The following is a 20,211-nucleotide window of genomic DNA, read 5'->3' as shown; positions in this document are numbered from 1 at the left end:
TTAGAATCAAAACAATGAAACGCAAGAGTGAGATTAAAATGCACTTGCTGGAATCAAAGTCTCGCATTCGCATCATCTAACAAACTTAAACTCGTTTTCGACTTTTGGATGTGGTGTCGAGTTTTGAACTTTTGATCGAGTTTACTAGACTGTAGAAAGCAAGCTCCAGGTCAAAAACTATCATGAACAATTCTCCAAGGAGTGAACAATCTAATAATACGGCAGCAGAAGGTTTCCATCCTGTACGATAACAAGCTCTAATTATCTATTCTTAATTTAGGTTACAAATATATTACTTCAAAAAGGGATGAACAGAATGTTTGATCATTTACCTCTATTCTTCTTGGAGTTCCTTCAATGGCCAATTTCTCATCGTTGAGGGTGGTGAAAAGTGACGAACTGCAAAAAAAATACAAATTATGTCAATAACGTCTTGGGTTTTGATACCCAACTTTTGATTTTTAAGGAATCCACATATTCGTTCATTCCTTTGCTCTCTACCATTCTGAATGTTTGTTCGTTTAATCATCCTCACTCAACAGAATTGATTTCGCGTGTGCAGTATAATGAAAAATGTGCTTTACTTACGATACGTTGACGAACTGAACGGGATCCTCAGGAACGCCAATTTCAAACTTCAATATTTCGCCTTGAGAGTAAGTAGCATTTCCCTTGATCTGAGTCACAGTGTATAAAGACGAGTTGACAAGAATACCAGCCTCTGCATGGACAGCACTCACTCCCATACGACCAGAGATGTCTACAACAGCGCTGTGTAAAACAAACTTTGTCAGCATCTCAACACTTTCAGAACTCAAGAGTACATTGTCGTCTTTTATCTTTTATTAACGCTTTGGAAATCATAAGGACACTTCTTCATCAATACCAGCATAAATAATATCGCCAGATTTGCTTCTGAGGAGCTTCTGTAGAGTTAAGAAACTATTTATATACGTTATCGCATAGGAATGGCCAAATAAATACCAACTTCAAAACGTTCGACGTTTTCACGTTTCTCCCTTAGTTGTGTCATAGCTAAAACTTTTAACTGCTTATTATGCCTCCTCCCTTCTTTGAAAATTTACTTGAATTCATCTAATTGGTGACCTAAAAGTAACTTGTGTATCAGCACGAGATTCCCTTTAACTTTGATGAGACAAGCGCTTTAGAATTCCTTCCTACCTTGGCTTGACGTGGCCCCGTACATCAAAGCTCATTTTCCCCCAGAACATATTCCTGATGTCAAATTTACCAGCGAGTTCCACAGATGCCACTGTAGTTCCCTTGGCGCTGAGTTTGAGGGGCAGACCCAAGATGGTGGGGACAGTAGTCTGAGCGTCAAGGAACATCATGCTTTTGCTAAAAGTCTTCTTGCCTCCCTTTGCCAGCATCAACAGAAAATCGATCATGTTCACATTGTCGATTTCGTCATTTAACCAGCTGATGTCATCGAAACTGGCGAGTCTCAGTTCATTGCCAAACATCTTTACAGAAACAGCTCCGGAGGGGTGGTGCTTGCGAATGTCCATCTGTGAATGAAAGAAGGCGCGAACAAATAAGATTCCACAAATACAAATTGGGATAATTCCATTACCTTTCAATTCAAGGATGCGTTTACGCTTTTTCTGTTAATAACGAGAATTTAAAAAATACCGCGAAAGAGACCATATCCCTTCCGCTAAAAAGGGATGCGAAAGTTAATTTTCGTCTAGTTGGAGCATGTTCTCCTATTTTTGGATTGCCAGTTGCAACAAAGAGCGTGTACATAAAACTAAGGTGCATCATAGCGAAAATATTCATCACCAGAAACATTTTGTCTCATTAACTGTTAACCCTTCAACCCCTAGTATGAAAGAACAAATTCTCCTATCCTGCCCCCATACTTTTCTTATAAAAGTACTGTGGAGAAGTTATTAAATATCAAGAAAATTCACCTTGGGTGATCATATCCTTAATTCTCATGACCTCAGGGGTCTTATAAGCATTGATATTACAAGGAGAAATTTGACGATGATCACTTAAAGGGTTAATAACGAGAATTTCAAAAATACCGCGAAAGAAACTTTATCCCTTCTGCTAAAAAGCCTTGCGAAAGTTAATTTTCGTCTAGTTGGAGCATGTTCTCCCATTTTTTGATTGCCAGTTGCAACAAAGAGCGTGTACATAAAACTCAGGCGCATCATAACGAAAATATTGATCACCACCATTTTTCCTCATTCACTGTCAATTACCGTTCGATGCAGTTTGTTAAGATGTTTCTCCACTCTGTTGATGTCCTCCTTGATTCCAAGGCTCCTCTTTCCTCTTAATGCTTTATTGACGGTCCTCTCCTCCTTATCTCTCTCCTCGTGAGGCTTCAAGTTGAACATCTTCATGATGCGGTCATCAGGGAAGTAGCCGTCATCTCCAAAGAATTGTTCGATCAAGACCTCCACGCCTTCGAAGCGCGCACCGGTCTCCAGGACATTAATAGATGCACCCAAGACATCGACAGTGACGTTGAACATGGCGCTGCGGGGGAAGAAGCTACTGGGATGATAGATGAGATGACTTTGGGCTGATCCACCAAATCTCAGAACATCTGCAAGATAAAAAACAAAATTATATATTACTAAACGGCGTTTGAAAAGGAAGATAGACAAGAAGTATTGGTTGTAACAAGACTATGCGAAAATTCAATTGACAAAATGTACACCCGAAATTCGTACCGTTACAGCTCGGTTATGCTTTTGTGGACTGTTTTGTTGCGCTCAAAAAGAGAGTTCCAACCGCTAAGACCGTGAATAAATTATTATTAAAAACTATTGTGGTTTATTTATGTTTTACAATGTAAAGGTAGTTTTTTTGGATAAAATCCGAAAGTGTGAACGGTCTTTCACGGAGATAAGCAGCAATGACCTGAAGTGGTATTTATTATGCTGAAAAAGGTGGTCCGCCTTTGAATGAGAAGATGCTGACGTCCTTTTGTTTAGTTAAAAACCATCGGTCCTTTAATGGTGCTGCTCTATTTTGCTTTTTGCAAACATTTAATACCAGACGACACCTTAAACAAACATTTTTAGGGGAAGTTATCGGACGGTTCTTACCGCTGTAGAATGATCCTTCCCAGGCACGCGAGAACCTCAGCCTGTTCAGATTGAACTCACGAAGCTTCATTCCGTTGAGGGCATTTTTCATTATCTCAGCCTGTGGCAGACCGTGTACCGGTTCAGTTGATTCCATGGCGTTCGTCATGTGCGACCACACAAATGATCCAACCTGGTTGTTGACTTCGTTCTTCAAGATGTCAGCAACGCGTCTGAAGACTTCAGGGCTGGGACACTTTATAACAGCGAGGTAGGCTGCAATACGGATTTCCACATCCAGATCATGATTGCCATAGATCGACAAAAGGTTCTCCGCCATTTCATTGTTACAGGGTAAGCGTCGGAGGGATTCCAACGCTGCAATGCTCATGTTGACTGGTGCGTCAAGGTTAAGGGCGCATTTCAGCAGGACATTTTCAGCACGCACAGGACGACCCGCGTTTCCAATGGCCTTCAGAGTAACTAGAATGTTCTCGTACTCTTCTGGTGTTATGCCTTCGCATCTGGCTCCCAGGCGAGATATCAAGAAGTTTTCAGCTCTGGTGATTGGGTTGTGTTTGTCCTAACAATAGAGAAAAGAGTGACGAAACAAGTTCAGGTATTTAGAGTTCTTGCAGTGACTCTCATGCTACGCGTCTCTATCGCTACATTCAGTGAAAACCCGAAATTTTGTGCAGTACTTTTAGCAATGAATGAATCCTAAATGCAATATGGTTCGAGTCTGTAGAAGAAATCCCGCAGTATGACCATGCAACTGAAGATCTCGAGTAGTTCTTATGCGTTGAATAGTTTGTTTTTAAATATTTTGCCAATTTATTTGGGAATTTTCATCAATGCCCCGAACGTGGGCATCCGTTACTTGCTACTCGACTCCGTTGATTGTGAACTTTAAGGTTGCAATTTACACCCACAAGCTGTTGGGAGCTTATGGGCGGCAACCCCTTATAGCCCCAATATTGTCATGTATATTCTCCTTACTGACCTACATATAACAATTACGGTATTAGTTAGGAGAATTTACTTGCACATCAAGGGTGAATGTTTAAGACTTTAAAGGGGCAGTATCACGAAAACTTGCTGTCATTTCAAAACCCAAAATGTTTGACTGTCAGCAGAAACAACAAAATAATTGTCAAGTTTGTTAAAAATTATCACCCCAGTGCAATAAAACTGTCGATTAGTGCTTCTGGCCAGAGACAGAGCAGGCTGGTTTGGATTGAAACTTGAAAAATATTAGGCTATGTTTTTCAAGTTCTCGCATTTTTGTTTCCAAAATGCGCTAGAACAGATCACAAGTTGTTTCTTTTAAGAATTGAGTTGATTTCGTTCCTCTCGTCATTCTAGAATTATTTGGCAAGGTGATTGAAGGTCTTATTTCATCATTTTCAATAAAAGATATCAAAACCCCATGACACTTCCCCTTTAACTATAAAGCAATTGCCGGGTTGAAATAATTTCTTGTACTTTGGCACTCTAATGAAACTTGTAAATCTTGAATTATCGTACACTAACCTTGCCATCACACTGACGAGGGCTGCTCTCGCAGACCTTATGGATGAGTGTTCCGAGAGTCAACATGGCTGTTCTTCCTGGGTTCTCCTCGCAGAGCTCTAACACATGCGCAATCGTCTCCTTTGATGGATTTGCCGCCAAGGCCAGGCCGGCTAAGAACATGTTACCGCGTTCATGGCTGACCAATTTGTTCTTAATAGCATGACTCATCACTTTAGCGCATCCACCAGTGCCGCAGTGAGGCAGGGCATCGTAAAAGTACTCACTAAAAAAAGAAATTGTGAACAAGATAAGCAAACTACGTTGAGCACCTCCTATCATAGCGACACCTAATGGAGAAAATTAAGCAAATTACCTAAAATCCCGGGGTTTGTTGTTGTTGTTGTTGTTGTTATTTCCCAAATTGTTTTAAGGTCTTTGCAAGGTCTACAACGCAGTTTGATCTGTTCGGAATTTTTAACAGAAAATTTTAGATAACCGAATTTTATCTTCCGAATTTCCAAGCTATTATACTTTTTGCGAAAAAAAAAATATCGGCTCCATTTCACTGTAAATACCATTTCTGTCCATCCAAAAACAAAAGGAATTATAAGTTCTAGTGTTACGAAACTATGAGATAAGTTCACTAAGAGAAAACAGAAAGAATCCGTAGACTTGCTACAAGTCGACCTCGCGAGTTTGGCGAGCAGAGCGAGCTTTTTATGAGCTTTTTTAGACCGCATCGCGAGAGGTTTAAAAGTCTATTGAATCCGTTAATCTTCTTAAACCTTGCAGTCGCTTTTGTTTGTTATTCTTCGGCGTTTTTCTGATCCAGATATCAAGCAGTGATTCGTAGTTTCTTCTTTTTACAGAGACCGTTCATTATCTCGGACTTTCCACTTCATATTTATGTCTTGTATTTCCTTCAGAAAATTCGCAACGCAAGAAGCGAGCCCGCTGTAGCTCAACAGCAGCGTTTTATGAGAATCAATCAGATCATGCGATTTCTCATATTTTGTAGTATACTTACTGCATCTTTTCATCCTCCTCTTGGTGTACTTTCTGCCAAAGGGTCTCCATAGCTGGGGTGTTTAACCTACGGATGCTGAACACGAGATCAGAGAAGTGCTGAGCTGAGTCTGGCTTGGTGCTTTTACGCGAGTCTTGGCTCAGCCGGAGGACGAGGTAGAACGCGTCCCTGATACCTTCCTGGTTTGACTGTGGCACAGCATGAGCGTACTTCAATGAAACAGAACGAAATCCCCCTGAAAAACAAACGCAAATGTTTATTACGAGAGCGTTTTTGTAACATTCGAACGAAAGTTGAAGCAATATCTTAAAAGCGTCAACCTCGAAAAAGCACCGAGTCCCTCGACCACAACAACAACAGACTTTAAAGAGCGATAAGTCGACGAAAACGTCACTTGAAAATATAAGTTTGATTATCCTGATTCTTTCAACTTTTACAATATGGCCGAACTATCCAGTAACAGAACTCGTTCAAGTGAAGACAAAGTGAAAAATTTACCGTTATGTTCCCACGTTCTTCACAAAATCTTGAAGTTGTCGGTTGTTTGCCGAAGACGGCGAAGAAATTTGCTAAAATTTATAACGTACGTGTAGGCCCTTTGTTTTTTGTCATTACATCCTATTGTTTTGTGCCGTTCTCGCTATTGAAACTCCCTAGTTTTCTTAGGAGGTGAATTAAGCTACATACCAACAGCTACTCGTTCAGGTTGAACATGCTTGATAGACTGCAAATCCAGCACCTGCCTAAAATTAATAATTGAACACGAATGAATGCTTGGAAAAATAGACTTATTACACATATGCTATAGCTAAGTTTTTAATAAATGGAACTCCCGTTTCGAAGTTGACAGCTACTTTGCTGGTATTCTTTCCAAGCACAAAAGATCGTTTTTACGAGGTCGGTAAGTACCTTGATAACTTTTTGTGTGCACGTCCAGCAGCTATCAATCCAGTGAATGGCGCGAAAATTTTGCGATTAACTTTTAACGTGTAGATCTAACGTTCGAGTCTATGAATGAAATGCGGAAGTGCGACACTTTTCTGTTGCTGTGTTATGTTTTATTCTCTGGTGGTTTTGCCATATGGGTCTGCGAATGAAATCCCACATTAAACCACTGAATCAGCTCTTTCCTGTGGTGCCGTTTATTACGCTGGATAAGTGGTTCTAACTTTTGAGTCTGTGGAAGAAATCGTCAAGAATGACCATTCGAATATAGCTGATGAGCATTTCTTTTCCTGTGGTACTGTTATTACTATATTGAAGAAGGTGATTTTATGTGTAGATGAAATCCTAAAGTATGACCATTCAAATGAGCAGTATTTCCCTGTGGTACTATTAATTATGTTGCACAAGGTGGATCTAACTTTTGAATCTGTGAAAGAAATATTGAAGCATGACCATTCAAATGAAAGCTACTGAGCAGTACTTTTCTGTGGTGCTGTTTATTATGCTGTACAAGGTGATTGTAACATTTGAGTCTGTGGGTGGAATCCTAAAGTGTGACCATTCAAATGAAAGCTACTGAGCAGTACTTTCATACTATGTATTCTGCTGTACAAGGTGCTTCCAACTTTTGCCGCTGTACATAAAACGCTAAACTGTGAACACGCTTAAATGATCGACATTGAGCTATGCGCTCTGGTGGTACTGTTCCTTTTTGCCAAGCAAAAAGCTTTGAGGACTGTCCCGGTCTAAACGCATACCTTGTAGTGGTGATGGCTCCAGATGCGTTCTTATATCCCGCTGAGAAAGGTCTGAAGAGATGCTGTTCCTCGCACACTACCTTCTGTGTGCGCGTCTTTGCAGTCAGGTACACTTTGCAAGAACTGTGGGAATTCAGCAGGCTTAGTGGCTGGGAAGAAAAAAGTGAATGATCTGAATGTTAATTCTCCTGACCGACTGCCATACATTTCTTTTTAAAGTTAGTTCACAGAGTTTGATGTTCGGATCAAGCACTAACCAACAAATTTTAATAGAAAGCTTTTGGAATTAACGAAGAATTCCGAATTCCATGCCCAATCTATGTTCATCGTCGAAGTTCTACGAAAGTTACAGAAGATTCCCAAAAATGTTCAGTTAGAATTCTGAATTTTGAAGAATAATGTTCACATTGAAACGAAGGCTATTCGGATGACCCAGGAATTTCCGAAGATTCTCCGAAGACTTCAGAATATTTTCCGCCTTTGTTTTGCTATCATACCTTCTCTTCGTAGGAATGCACGTGGATTCCGATGTCAGTCTGTGCTCGGTCGGTACATTCCGTCAAGTTTCGTGTCTTGTAGATAACTTTGGGGCGACCGCTGAGGTGGCGAGATTTGATCTCATAATGGGCCTTGCATTTGCCAACAACATCATCCTATTAATCAAGAACAGGGAACTAAGTTAAGATATGATTTCTACGTAGACAAGACAAAAAGCTATAGTTTAATTGAGCACAACTTTCCTACGATCCTTTTCAATAGAACCTCCTCCAGTTATTTTGGTTTGAACTCTTCATTCACGTGACCTGTTAAATATGGTTGTGACTGCTAAAATCTTTAAAATTTTGGGACCGCTTGTCTGCGGAAGTGAGAGTTTCCAAGTTATGATGTTTAGAAACCCTCCACAGCAACAATATTGTAGTTAAGATAAATCTTCTCCAAATTTTGAGTCTGTGGATGAAATCCAAAAGTGTGAGCCGTTCAAATGAACGTTACGAAGAACTATTTTTCTGTGGGTATGTGTAATAATGTCGCATAAGATTGTCTCAACTACTGAATTAAATCATTCAGATGAAAGCTATCGAGCAGTACTTTTCTCTAGATCTGTTTATATGTTGTGCAATGTGCTTCTATCTTTTGGATCCGCAGAGTGAACATTAAATTACAAAGGCAGTTCTAACTTGTTAGAATCCCTAAGTGTGCTGTTATCAAGTCAAATCTCTCACCTCCTCCAAGATGGCACGCTTATCAACAAACTGCACTTGCAGCGCACTTAGGATACCCCTCTTGATGTTCAAGACATGAGAAGGCTCCTCTGGATGTGCGAGGATCTCGGTGATGCGACCTCGGTCAGTTCTAAATACAAGATCTTGAGCTTCAAGCTCTTCAGCAAAAGCTGGTGATCCCTGAGATATAGCATATCTCAAGGGACCTGGGTTCTTGCTCTGGGCTTCCCAGAGCTCAACTGTGTCGAGCTGTAAAGAACAAACAAAGCAGATAGAGAATTAACCCTTTAACCCCTGATATCATAGAACAAATTCTCCTATCTTGTCCCTACACTATTCTTATAAAAGTACCGGCGAAAAGTCATTACAATATCAAAATAGTTCACTTTGGGTGATTATATCCTTAATTCTCTTGACCTCAGGGATTGAATAAACATTGATACACAAGGAGAAATTTCATGCTGATCACTGTTATGGCTTAAAGGGTTCATGAAAGAGTTTCTAACAGGATAACTGGACACAAAGAGTAAAATTTGTTTGTCAAGGCGTGAACACTGTTTAGAGATCAATGAACTCACATCAGTATCGTGACGTTGAGAACACTAACATAGGTTGGCGGGATCCGGGATCGAAGCGGGACACGGGATTGTATGAAATACCAACTATGGCGGGAAGAATTCTCTCTTTTCTTGACAAGATGTGGAAATTGCTAGATTCCAAGTTGAAAAGAAAAGGATCAAACAGCAATTTGTGCCCACCCAAAATGAGATGGGAATCGTGTTACATTAACATGGAGGAGAGAAGAGGGTGGAAGGAGGGGTGTAGGTTGGAAGTACTAGCATAATCTGAATTTCCTTTTAGCTAGAAAACACGCAAAGGACTTCAGGTACGCAATTTTTAACCACGAATCGTTCGAAGTTTTTGCCTTCAAACAGGAAACCATTTTCTCGATATATATCCTTGTAATTTCGATATTACGTAATGGTTGTCCTAATGCTCATATTACGAGACATTAATAGCGTATGTAATTAGGAAAAAGGTAACATAAACAGTCGTCGAGCTTGAGATACTAAACGCTTTGGTCCTAAGCAAAAAATAAAAACATGTTTTTCTCTAAAAAGTTGAACTTCCCAAGTTACATGACACGTAGAGCAAGAGAGGCTACGATTTTCTGTGCGTCATGGGATATCCGCTAACTGCAACATCTTTCAGCACCATCAATTAACCACTGGAAACCGCTTGACCCAGTGGGTAACAAGCATGCACGTAGATATCCAGACGGGTCATGCAAAATTATTTTCGAAAGATCTTTTCCACGTCCTAAGCGTTCAAGGTTACAGCTCCCCAATTCGAGTTGTAAATTGACTTAAAATGTGCATGGAAAGATATTTTTCTTTCTTTTCCATTGATACCAATGATTAATTTCATAGGATGTTAGCGTTCCGGGCCTCCGTGTTAGAAATAAGAGACGTATCCCATACTGACTGCTATTTTGGGCAGGTATGAATGAAAAGAGAATATTTAGGTGTAGTGTTCCTGGAATCCGTCTGCCTCCAGGGTAATTGTAAAAGGTTCTAATTTTACAGAAAATGAAAGCAAAGGGACCGATATTCATTAAATTATATTTTAGCGCGACACGGTCAAATAACTCGTTGAACACTTAACCCTCTAGCTTCTAAAAAGTGCCGCAACATTGTAACAGTTATGAATAGCATTATTTTTACTATTTTGTTGCGAAACGAAATGTTTCTAAGAACCAAGCAACGTTTCTGATTTTGTTAAAAGTTTCGCTTCCCCAGCTAGACATCTGCACACAAAATGCTCAAACGTTTTGGACATTATTTCTCCGCAACAATGTTCCCCTGTTCACTGAGGTTTTCAAAAACTGGAAAGCGCAACACAACAGCTGATGAACACCGATTAATACTTTTTTCCCCTTTATGTAATTTAACCCGAATTTACGCACAAAAAAGAATAAATAAAAAATTGCTCTTTGAGGTGGTCTACTATACTAGATCAATACGTATAAAAAAAACGTTAACAAGGACATTGTCAGGTTAAATAAACAAAATCATGCCTTTTTTTTTTTGTTTGAATATGCAGGAAGATGCGTACTTCCTGGCTTCGCTCTAATGCATGTTTTGCGTCTGTAAATAAAATCCTAAACTCGCGTGGCCGTTACACGAAGGCTGCTAAGAAGCAATTTTCTTGTGTTCTTATGCAATATGAAAAAGACGAAATTTGTAATTAGCTTCTACGAAACTGATAATACGTGGTGAAAACGCAAAAAAAATTTTCCCTTCTTTGCAAAACTTCATATTTTTTGCGTTGGCCCGTGAGGTTCGTACGCGAAAATCCACGCTTTGCTTTCGGTTTCTTTAAGTCTTCAAGAAAAACAAACTTCTTTTCCTTTGCTTTTGCAGTCTTTTATTTTCGTTTTGATGATGAATACGTACGTATACGGCTCCAGAAAGACAGCTGTTTTGGAAATTCAAATGCGCCATTTTGGAGGATAAAACCACGCAATCCTTACCACCCTTGACCCAGAAATTGGAGATAAACACAACAGGCTTTTCACAGCTAATGCTTTCTTAGCCGACACCGGAAGTGAGGGAAAGTTATCCTGCTGCGGAAGTCCGCTGAAATGCTTGCTGTTTTCGCAGGAAAAATCTCGAAAGGGGAATCTTCAAAGAAACTCAGTTCACGGGTTGTATTAAAGTCGCAGTTCACTTTTGAATCAAAACGTAGGGCGGCATTTGAGTCTCAATGGCTATTATCTTGCTAAAGGCTAAGCCCGTAATGTGTTTACTTCCACCCTTCATAGCATAGGACTTTGGACTAGCGCTTTGTTTCGTGACCTCATCCAGAAGTTTCCCTTCACCAGTGACTGAGTGAGCTTATAACTGTAAACCGAAGATTCAATTTCACGCTCTAATATTCAATTTTAGACTTGAAATTGAGTTAAATATTCGTGCGAAAAAAGCAGCTTTTGAGAATGAACTTCCTGAGCGCTGATTATTACATGCAATACGAAACCATATTCGTAAACAGATTTTTTTTTTATCTAGAGAACAATGGTTCAATAATAAACTTATCAAAAGCCCATAGGATTTTCTTTTCAAGGAGAAAACCATATTGACTTACGTAATGCAGTTTTAATTTTCGGCGGTGTCTATGGATTAAATCTTTTACTGCAGTCGTTCAGATACTTCAAGAGATACATTACTGTGGTGCTGTGCAGTACGAAATTGGCCGAAATTTCCCGAAGTCATCACATATGAACTTTGGAACTTTTTAGAATGAAAGTAAATTGATTTTTATTTACTTGTATACCGAAAGTATCCTGTGACATTCCATAACAGATTACAAAACAAGAATGGGACAAGCTGTAGAAAGCCTTCCGGGGACTTTGTACTTTTAGCTCCCAAGTTAGAAACCTTACGTTTAGGTGGGCTGGCAAAGGCGAAGGTAAAGGTTATTGAGGAACATGAACGCAAATATTTTGTGGTCATTGAGAAACCTTTCCCGTGAACCAATTCAATTCAGTCACGTACAGTAAAAAAAACTGAACTAAAGCCACTTGACAAAGGTAGATAAATTGTTTTGCTAACACATCACATAAATGGAATGACTTTCCAAGAGAGTTAAGGTCTGTGTGTGGGTTAAGCTCTGTCTCCCTTGATGTTAGTTGAGGGAACAACATGGGAGATGGGAAGGTGTGGACTGGCATGGCGCATGCCTGGGCAGGACATGGGATGAACAGGGGAGGAACATGGGAGGCAGATGGGCGGGAACTACTGGGTAGAACTAAAAATACAATACAATACAACATACAACCCTTATACAGCGCAATTTCCATTTAAATGTTCGATATATATCGATTGTGCTTTACAAAACGTCTAAAAATAGAACACAGGCTTTTGGCGTTTATAATCCAACAAAAGGCCTGGCATCCTTCAAAAAGCTATAAAACATGATCTGAAAACAAGTCGAGACAGTTTCAAAACTGAGTGAAGCAAGCTTTAACTAATCGGGATTAAACAGGTTTTGGGAAACTAATACTTGTTTGTCTTTCTCAAACTGTTGCCCGGAAACAGTCTCAATGATTTCCTTAGCTTCAACAGAGTGGTTCCACCTGATTTCAAGACCGTTTTGGTTTTTGTTGTGGTGTTTCAATAAACCTTTACCAAAATACGAGCGTCAACCAAACAGAATGCTAGTTATATCAGCAAAGCTAATAGAAATGCCCTGAATATGAACGTGAAAAACTTGTTTTATGTAAACTCGAAAGTTAAGGGAGCGAAAAACAAAATTGCGCAAGATGACAAATTGTGTTCTTTTGTTTATAACTGGACCACCCGGCAAATAGAATATTTTCAGTCATGCCAGAAAAAAAATCAAAAGCAATCGAGTTGGGTGGTCTTGTTATGAGGTTTTGGTGATTTTGGTTTCGACTACAGAAAAAAACAACAACTTGAAATGAAATAAAAACACGTCATTTGTTTGTTTAATACCTTCAAGACATGTTCACATGGTGCAACAGCCTTGATGACACATCTCGCGCGGATTTTCAGCCCGGATCGAGCTGAAGAAGCTCCGGCTAAACTACTGACTGTCTCTCCTTCATAGTTGTACGGAAACTCTTTTAAATGGTGAAATCTGTTTGTCTCTAGGAGGACAAAAACAGAAAACAAAAGTGAGATCGAAAATAAAGGAAATGCACACGCAAGTCACACTAGCCACGTGTCCCGTGACGTGCTTTATTATTGTCGCACGCGTGGGCCCCGCGTGCTTTTAACCAATCACCGCACTACATTTTGAAGTGTGCATGCAGGGCTAGACGTTGTCAACAAGTCCCCGGGAAATTTGAGGTAGGAAGTTTCCGGAATTTGTTCCAGCAGGGGGATATCGCGAAGTGATTTTCAAACTCGTGACATGCACTTGTGTAACAAAAACGCAAAGCTGACAAAATTTATCCGAGACCCATTTTCAATACCAGAGCGAATTTCATATGTAAATAAATCAAGGGACGAGCAAGATTATTTCTCCCTGGGAAAAAAAAGCGATAATTTATCATATGGAAACTCGCCAATAAAATTATGTTTTTCTAAGGGAGTTCAAATTTCCGGTAAAAATTTCCTCACAGCCGAAGATTTTGTCACTATCCGAATTATAGCAGAATTGTTAAAATACAAGAGAACTGGGTCTCAAGGAATGGATAATATATGTTGTAGTTCAAGAGAACAAATCTTAGGCGAAGATACCGAAAATCCCCCCATACCCCAATAAAAAGAACATCAAAATAAATATTACATCATGACGGCACAATCGAGAAATAACCTCAGAAACGAGCACAGTACATACTTGTATCACATCGCGGCGTTCTCTCTCTTTCCAGGGACAACGGCGCTGGGAGGAAAATAAGTAAAATGTACGATTAGTAACATGGCAATGGTCTATGACATAATAAAGAACAATGAACAATGAAACACTACAAGCTGCAAACAAGATCAAACCCGAGATAACACCGTATTGCATGGACGATCGCGCAAAAGATTCTCATTGAATCGACTGCAGCTATTTTGTTAACCGTGATAACTGCACACAAACGGCGAACATTGCTCGGTGTAGGAGTCGTTTCGGAGACTGTATAATCCAAGCCTCGGGCACTAGCACACTCAGAAACGACTTCTACAGCTGTCAGGCGAACAGGGTCTTCCAAACAACGATAACACTCTCAGAGGAAGGTCCCTAATTTTCCATCTGTCCAGCGCCTGTCCATTGAGAAGTAGAAAGGCTAAAGTGAACTTATGAATCGTAATTTTTCGGTTTGGATTCCACGGCCAGCCAGCGAACTCTGTTCGTGTAAATCAACGAAGTCCAGTTGAACAAGTCTTTGTATATTCTAGATGTTGGCACTTTGTTAACAAATTGAAGAGGCGCTCTTTTCAAATCAAGATCGAGGTTAACTCGCAAAGAGACAACAGCAACAGAACTAGCAGTGGCACAAGCGGAAAATTTGCAGCAATTCGATCACAGGCGGTAAGAATTTTTTGGCAAGCTAATCACAATTGAGTCAGCCGTACTTCGTTCATTGTGTGAAAATACTGATTTTGTTTCAAAAACCAGCTTTTAAAAACCGACTTTAGGGATACATACCCGCAATGACTCCAGTGGCCAACAACACGAAAATTAAGGATCTCATTTCGCGTTGAAGATCCAAGGGGCGACTAGAATGCAAATGACAGAATAGATCTTTTTCTACAGATTGGGGCAGCCACTCCTGGCCCCCTGAGAGAACAAAGGGTCAAGATAAACCGGCTGAAATGACAGACGACCGAATGAGAGAAACAAGAGAATTGGCCAATCGGACATAAGATTAGAATAAATAAACAATTGCTGACCAATCATAGACGGCGATATACGACTTATATCTAAGTGTACTTCGACAAGAACCAATTAGAAAAGCGTTATTATTTTTTTCCGATAACGTTGTAAAAAGACTAATTGACTGACATATGTCATTAACAAGAGTCCAAAAGGACAACTTTGCATTGAGGATCTACGCGCGGAACACGGTATCAGTCAATCAGAAGCCGTGACCACAAAAAGGTATGTCCTAGCAAGGCCATCACAGAAGGAATCTTATGTCTCTACAAACCATTAGTAAAATGTACAATTTGTACAGAATTTTAGTTTCGTTTTGTAAAGAGACACTTTGCAGCTTGTTCAAGTAAGTCGGAGACGTTTTTTTTCTTCATACTGGTACAAAGATCACCGATTCCTGAAAGTTTATAGGGTTATCACGCAGCGAAATAAATTGGATAAAATGCACCGAGGTCAGCTGTTTGTGACTTTTGTGGTTATTTTCTTGTCTTGACGTAATACTTGGCGTAATATGAGCTTCACCGCGAGAAAAAAAAATATGGAACTGCACATGAATGATCTTATCTCAGCATAATTCAGTAAAGCTAATAAACTAACAAACTTTTAATCTATATGCGCCCCGCTTGTCTGAAAAGTTGTTTTCAACGTTGTTGAAAAAAGCTTGTTGGTGCTTATGGTATAATCGTACAATAAAGAGAAATGCTTGCGCAACGCTAATAAAAGCTCGCATGAGACGGCAAAATTAAACACTGCGTTCTGTTAGCTTTTTGTCAAGAAAAACAATGCACTACCCGGGATGTTTCCCAGCGTGGCTTTGAGATACTAAAGCAAGGGGGGTACTTCAATCGGTCTAAGCTTTCCCGTGTTCGAAAGTGAGGAGAAAGAACGCAATTCCCCATCCTGTTTCAATAGTAAACTTGGTAGTTGAAAAGTTAGAAGTTACTTTAGAGATAAATGGTGTTATGTCCTAGAAATGTATGATTGGATCAAGAGAGAAAAGCTGTTTTCAGCCAGGGAAAAATTGAGAGTTAAACGAAATACACACCGTGCTAACCTCCTCCTCCCCCCCCCCCCCCGGAAACTATCCCATCCCGTTGACTGACTTAACACTTTTCCTTTCAAACTTTCGCAGATGATGATAGCAGGCGATAAACTCCAGAAGTTTTTGTTTTATTGCGTGCCAGTTGCCCAAAAACAAACGGAAAATATTGCGCACGCTCACGAGAGTAGGCAGGAAATTCGTTTGCTAAAAAATTGTACAGGAACAACTATTACGCCGTGGTGGTCTAACACGGCACATCGTGCTCTACGTCATCATGACCCACCCCTAATTTATAAGTAAAGTCCCAACTTTCACTTCCAGAAGCAAATACCACTCAATGGTTTTGACAGTTTACGCTCTAGCGTTTCATTAAATCAACTGTTTTTCCCAATAGTTCTGCCCGCTAAAAACACAGAGTCACGAGCAGAGAATTAACCTCGAAAGGTGAAGGGGTCCATCAGCCCGGAAATGCTTGTGATTATGAGCTTACTGTCTGCTGATTTCCTCTTGTTATGACTAAAAACTTTCGAAATGTTTTTATTCGCCTTTAAGCCAGTGATAACTTACATAAAACTCCTCCATCCCTCCTGGATGGGGAAATTGATTATTACGTCTTAGTCCGGCAGTGGATCACTCAAATGAAAGCAACAGAGGAGGACTTTCTTGTAATACTGTTCATTATGCTGTGCAAGGTAGTTCTACATTTTGAGTCTGTGGGTGAAATCCTTAAGCGTGATCACTCCATACTCTATTTTGCTCTACAATTCAAGGTGGTGCTAATTTTAGAGTGTCTGGATGAAATCCTAAGGTGTGACCATCCACGTGAAAGCTACTGAGCCAGAACTTTCATGTACCGACTGAAATCCATCGTGACCATTCAATCAAAGCTAATGAGCAGTACTTTCCTGTGGTACTGGTTATTTTACTGCACGAGGTGGTTCTAACTTTTGATTTTAGGGATGAAATCCTAGAGCGTGGTCATTAAAAATGAAAGCTACTGAGAAGTAGCTTTCTGTGCATGGTTCTACTTGTGTTCCCCAGGTACTGTTCATTTAATATGCAGGTGATAATATTAGTCTTTGGCAATTGTACAAAGTGGTTAAAGATGAGTACTTTGAGCAGTATTTAGTTGCGTCACCGGTCTTTCTCTCTCTTTCCTTATTATCTTATGTTACTAGCACAGTTACTGAAAATCTAACAAATTTCCAATTCAACGCAGTTTCATACTGAGTGGATCATTTTGGGATCAATAAAAAAAGATAAGCGTCCGATGTGTGTTTCATTTTAATGGCTTTCAGCAGCTCATTTAACCCTTTTACTGTCTAAGCAGTTCGTTTTAAGTTTGCGGTTGTATTAATGACTGTATTGACCACAAGGAATTTTTTTTTTCACAATCCGTTTTTGAAAACTTGCTTGACGATGTTGTTTCCGGTGAGACAGACATAATACCAGTTTTTACTGAATATGATATTCCATTTTGTACCATTTATTTTCATGATACCCAAGAAAAGTCTCGAATAAAATTTAAAAATCGAATCTGTTCACTGAAATAAGACGGGTACGAGTTTGATTTTGCTTTTAGGCATCAAATGGGTACAGGGAAACGTAAAGCGGTCGAGAGCGAAGAAGAGGCATTTGTAATTGCGGCTTATTTGAGTCTTACCAATCTTTTTTGGGAAGTTTATTGAGTTCCGAGCGGAGGGATTACTCCCAGATGCAGCCCCAAATGGGTGGAGTAGTGCGCTGCGGTTTTGGACTAAAACATGATTTTGTTTGTCACTGGACTGAAAAATGGGTATGTTTCGCTTACTGGTCTGAAAAGGGAAATATGTTTTTTCCTTTTACACGATAAATGAAAGAAAACTTTCAGGATTGGTCCACAGAAGCATGGTCTGAAATAACGCTCAAAATTCTTAACTTTTCGTCTGAAAAATAGGGGTGTGTCTGTGTTATCGGCGGTGCACCTTTGTTCCGTGGGGTCAGTCTTCCCCCAGGGGTAAATGTGTCAGATGTAATATCGTTCCTTGAAGTGTTGGACGGCGAGACAAATCCTTTCTAGATTTGATATACCGTACAAAACACCTTAAAAAATGCTGACATCTGCTTTTTTAGTACAAAAATTAACTAAAAAAGAAGTGATATTGAAGGCATGTTCACTGCCACACCAGAACATTTTTTTTTTTCAGAACATGATCACAACAAATAATATCAATTCTCCTATGACCTATGAACTTCTCTGAAAAAGCAACGAAATACTCATGCATATTTTGTTGATTAAAACAAGAATATGCCTGGATGGTTATTTTTAGGGTTTTTCTTCAGTGCTCTCAAATATAAAGCTTGTTTTTTCCACATATTAAAGAGTTCAGAATAACACACACAGCGATAATCCTGATCTATTAGAGGGATTAAAACTGTGAACAGACTGGCAGAATTGACCACTCAGCCTGTTAATTTGAACAGTAAGATTTCTATCTCAGCAAAAAAAGGCTTATTTTAGGAGACAGATCGAAAAATTTTGTAATTTCAAAAGATCACGAGCTGGCTCCGTGATTGCCACCATCATTGCTGAATAGTTTCGGAAGTACTCATGCGAAGGTCATGGTCACTGGCTCCTGATGAGCGTCAAAAGTGTTCCATTTCTATTCTCCATTACCTAGCGCAGATCGTGTAATCGGTTAAATGATTTTTTCACATCCGGAGGGACGGCTGGCGGCCTCCCTTTTTCAGATTTCTATATTTAACAGTTGTTCATAGGACGAAAGAAAACGCGCGCGAAATCTGGAAAAATGCCGTGAGGTGAACAACAAATGCTATACCGGAGGGCGGGGAAGGTTAGTATATATTTGTGTGGTACATGTTAATTTCTTTTAGTTCGTGTGTACACGATGATTAATGCAATTTTCGTAGGATTTTCATGGGAAAGAGGAGAGTGGAATGCACCAGCGCGGATTAATATAGCCAAGACTGCCCAAGCTACTAGGGGGAAGTCGGCGACCTGCACCATTTCCAATGTCCTACGTACATGGTTGGTCGAGAGAACAATTTAAGAACGAACAACAGAACAATGCTCCAAACCCTACAAAAAAAACAATGCAGCTGCAAGTTATCAGGGTCCAGTGAAAGCTTCTGAAAGGTGCACGTCTACTGGGAAGTCCCAAACCGTGAACAACTTATTATATAATCTTCACTTTCAAAACTAAGTTGATTCATTTTGCGGCAAATGACGGCTCAAATCTGTGTACAATCTGTTGAAAATAAATAGGCAAGCACGGAGAGAATCTACATCTTATTTGTGACACAAACAGTTCATAAAGCATACCCCTGGGGTTTTCGTATACACCAAACCAGTCGATCTTGATTTTCGCGCTCTAATTTGTTACTCAAGGCCACGGATTGGCATACGCGCTAGGGTTTATCACCAATTTCTTAGAATGGAGACTGGCTATCATTCAGTTGCGTTATACACTCGATTGAAAAAACTTTCTTGAGCAAAGTGTGAATCACAAACGTTGGACCTAAAGGAATCATGGAGTGATCTAATTAGCTTACCCCTATTTTTTTTTCTTTGTCAGCGAATAACCGTGATGTAAATTTTAAGCCCTAAAAACCGCATGTGCTGTTAGCCTTCCTAAAATGTGACCATTTGGAATGTGGAGCAGGACTTTCCTGACCTATTATACTGAACACGGTAATTCTTAATGGAAAATGACCCATCCACAGAGTGGCTATTCGTCCACCGTTTCCAAGTCTTACTGTTAGTTGTTGTGGGGAGACGGAAAACCGGAGTACTCGGAGAAAAACCCTTGGAGCAGGGACGAGAACCAACAAACTCAACGTGCAAAAGGAAGCCTAACCGTTTGAGTCTGTCACCGCTCGGCTGTGTATGCTGAACCCCAAATGTGATTGTTCCAAGCCTCTGCAAGCTACCCAGTTTATTTTGCATTACAAGGTGGCACTTCAATTGCTTTTCGGTATGACAAACTTACAAGTATTACCAAAATGATTGTTAGTCCGAAAGAAGCCGTATTTTTAATTGTTTTCTTTTGTAAAGGAAACCCAGTAATAAAATAAGTCAATAAAATAAGTCAAGAAATGTAGCCATCTCTTGTCTAGTTTTTAACTTGTTTCTTCATAACCAACGTTTTCTCTGAATAGTAGAAGACTAAATAAAGTGGAGCACTTTGTTGTAATACCACCCAGGTTGGGATTTTGTTTGTTCTCTTTTCTGAGAAGCTTTGGCCTTTAA

The 20,211-nt window shown here is 39.8% G+C and overlaps 1 protein-coding gene across 1 annotated transcript in view; it reads right to left on the bottom strand.

Annotated features, from left to right (window-relative positions):
* The window catches only part of LOC146475279 (uncharacterized), a 34,575-nt gene extending 19,775 nt beyond the window's left edge, over positions 1–14,800 (bottom strand). The window contains exons 1-14 of the mRNA XM_085115654.1: positions 14,693–14,800; positions 13,898–13,942; positions 13,048–13,202; positions 8,534–8,782; positions 7,808–7,963; positions 7,311–7,459; positions 6,295–6,350; positions 5,608–5,842; positions 4,599–4,863; positions 3,087–3,648; positions 2,232–2,581; positions 1,183–1,529; positions 589–771; positions 333–399 (exon numbers count right to left, since the gene is read on the bottom strand). Coding sequence (XP_084971780.1) covers positions 333–399; positions 589–771; positions 1,183–1,529; positions 2,232–2,581; positions 3,087–3,648; positions 4,599–4,863; positions 5,608–5,842; positions 6,295–6,350; positions 7,311–7,459; positions 7,808–7,963; positions 8,534–8,782; positions 13,048–13,202; positions 13,898–13,942; positions 14,693–14,738 — 2,865 coding nt within the window. The 5' untranslated portion in view covers positions 14,739–14,800. The remainder of the gene's footprint in view (positions 1–332; positions 400–588; positions 772–1,182; positions 1,530–2,231; positions 2,582–3,086; positions 3,649–4,598; positions 4,864–5,607; positions 5,843–6,294; positions 6,351–7,310; positions 7,460–7,807; positions 7,964–8,533; positions 8,783–13,047; positions 13,203–13,897; positions 13,943–14,692) is intronic.
* Positions 14,801–20,211: the final 5,411 nt, after the last annotated feature.

The sequence above is a fragment of the Pavona decussata genome, unplaced genomic scaffold (genome assembly GCF_977016875.1).
Source record: "Pavona decussata unplaced genomic scaffold, jaPavDecu1.1 SCAFFOLD_84, whole genome shotgun sequence".
NCBI lineage: Eukaryota > Metazoa > Cnidaria > Anthozoa > Scleractinia > Agariciidae > Pavona > Pavona decussata.
Note: the sequence above shows the minus strand (reverse complement) of the source record. Positions and strands in the feature narration are given on the sequence as shown.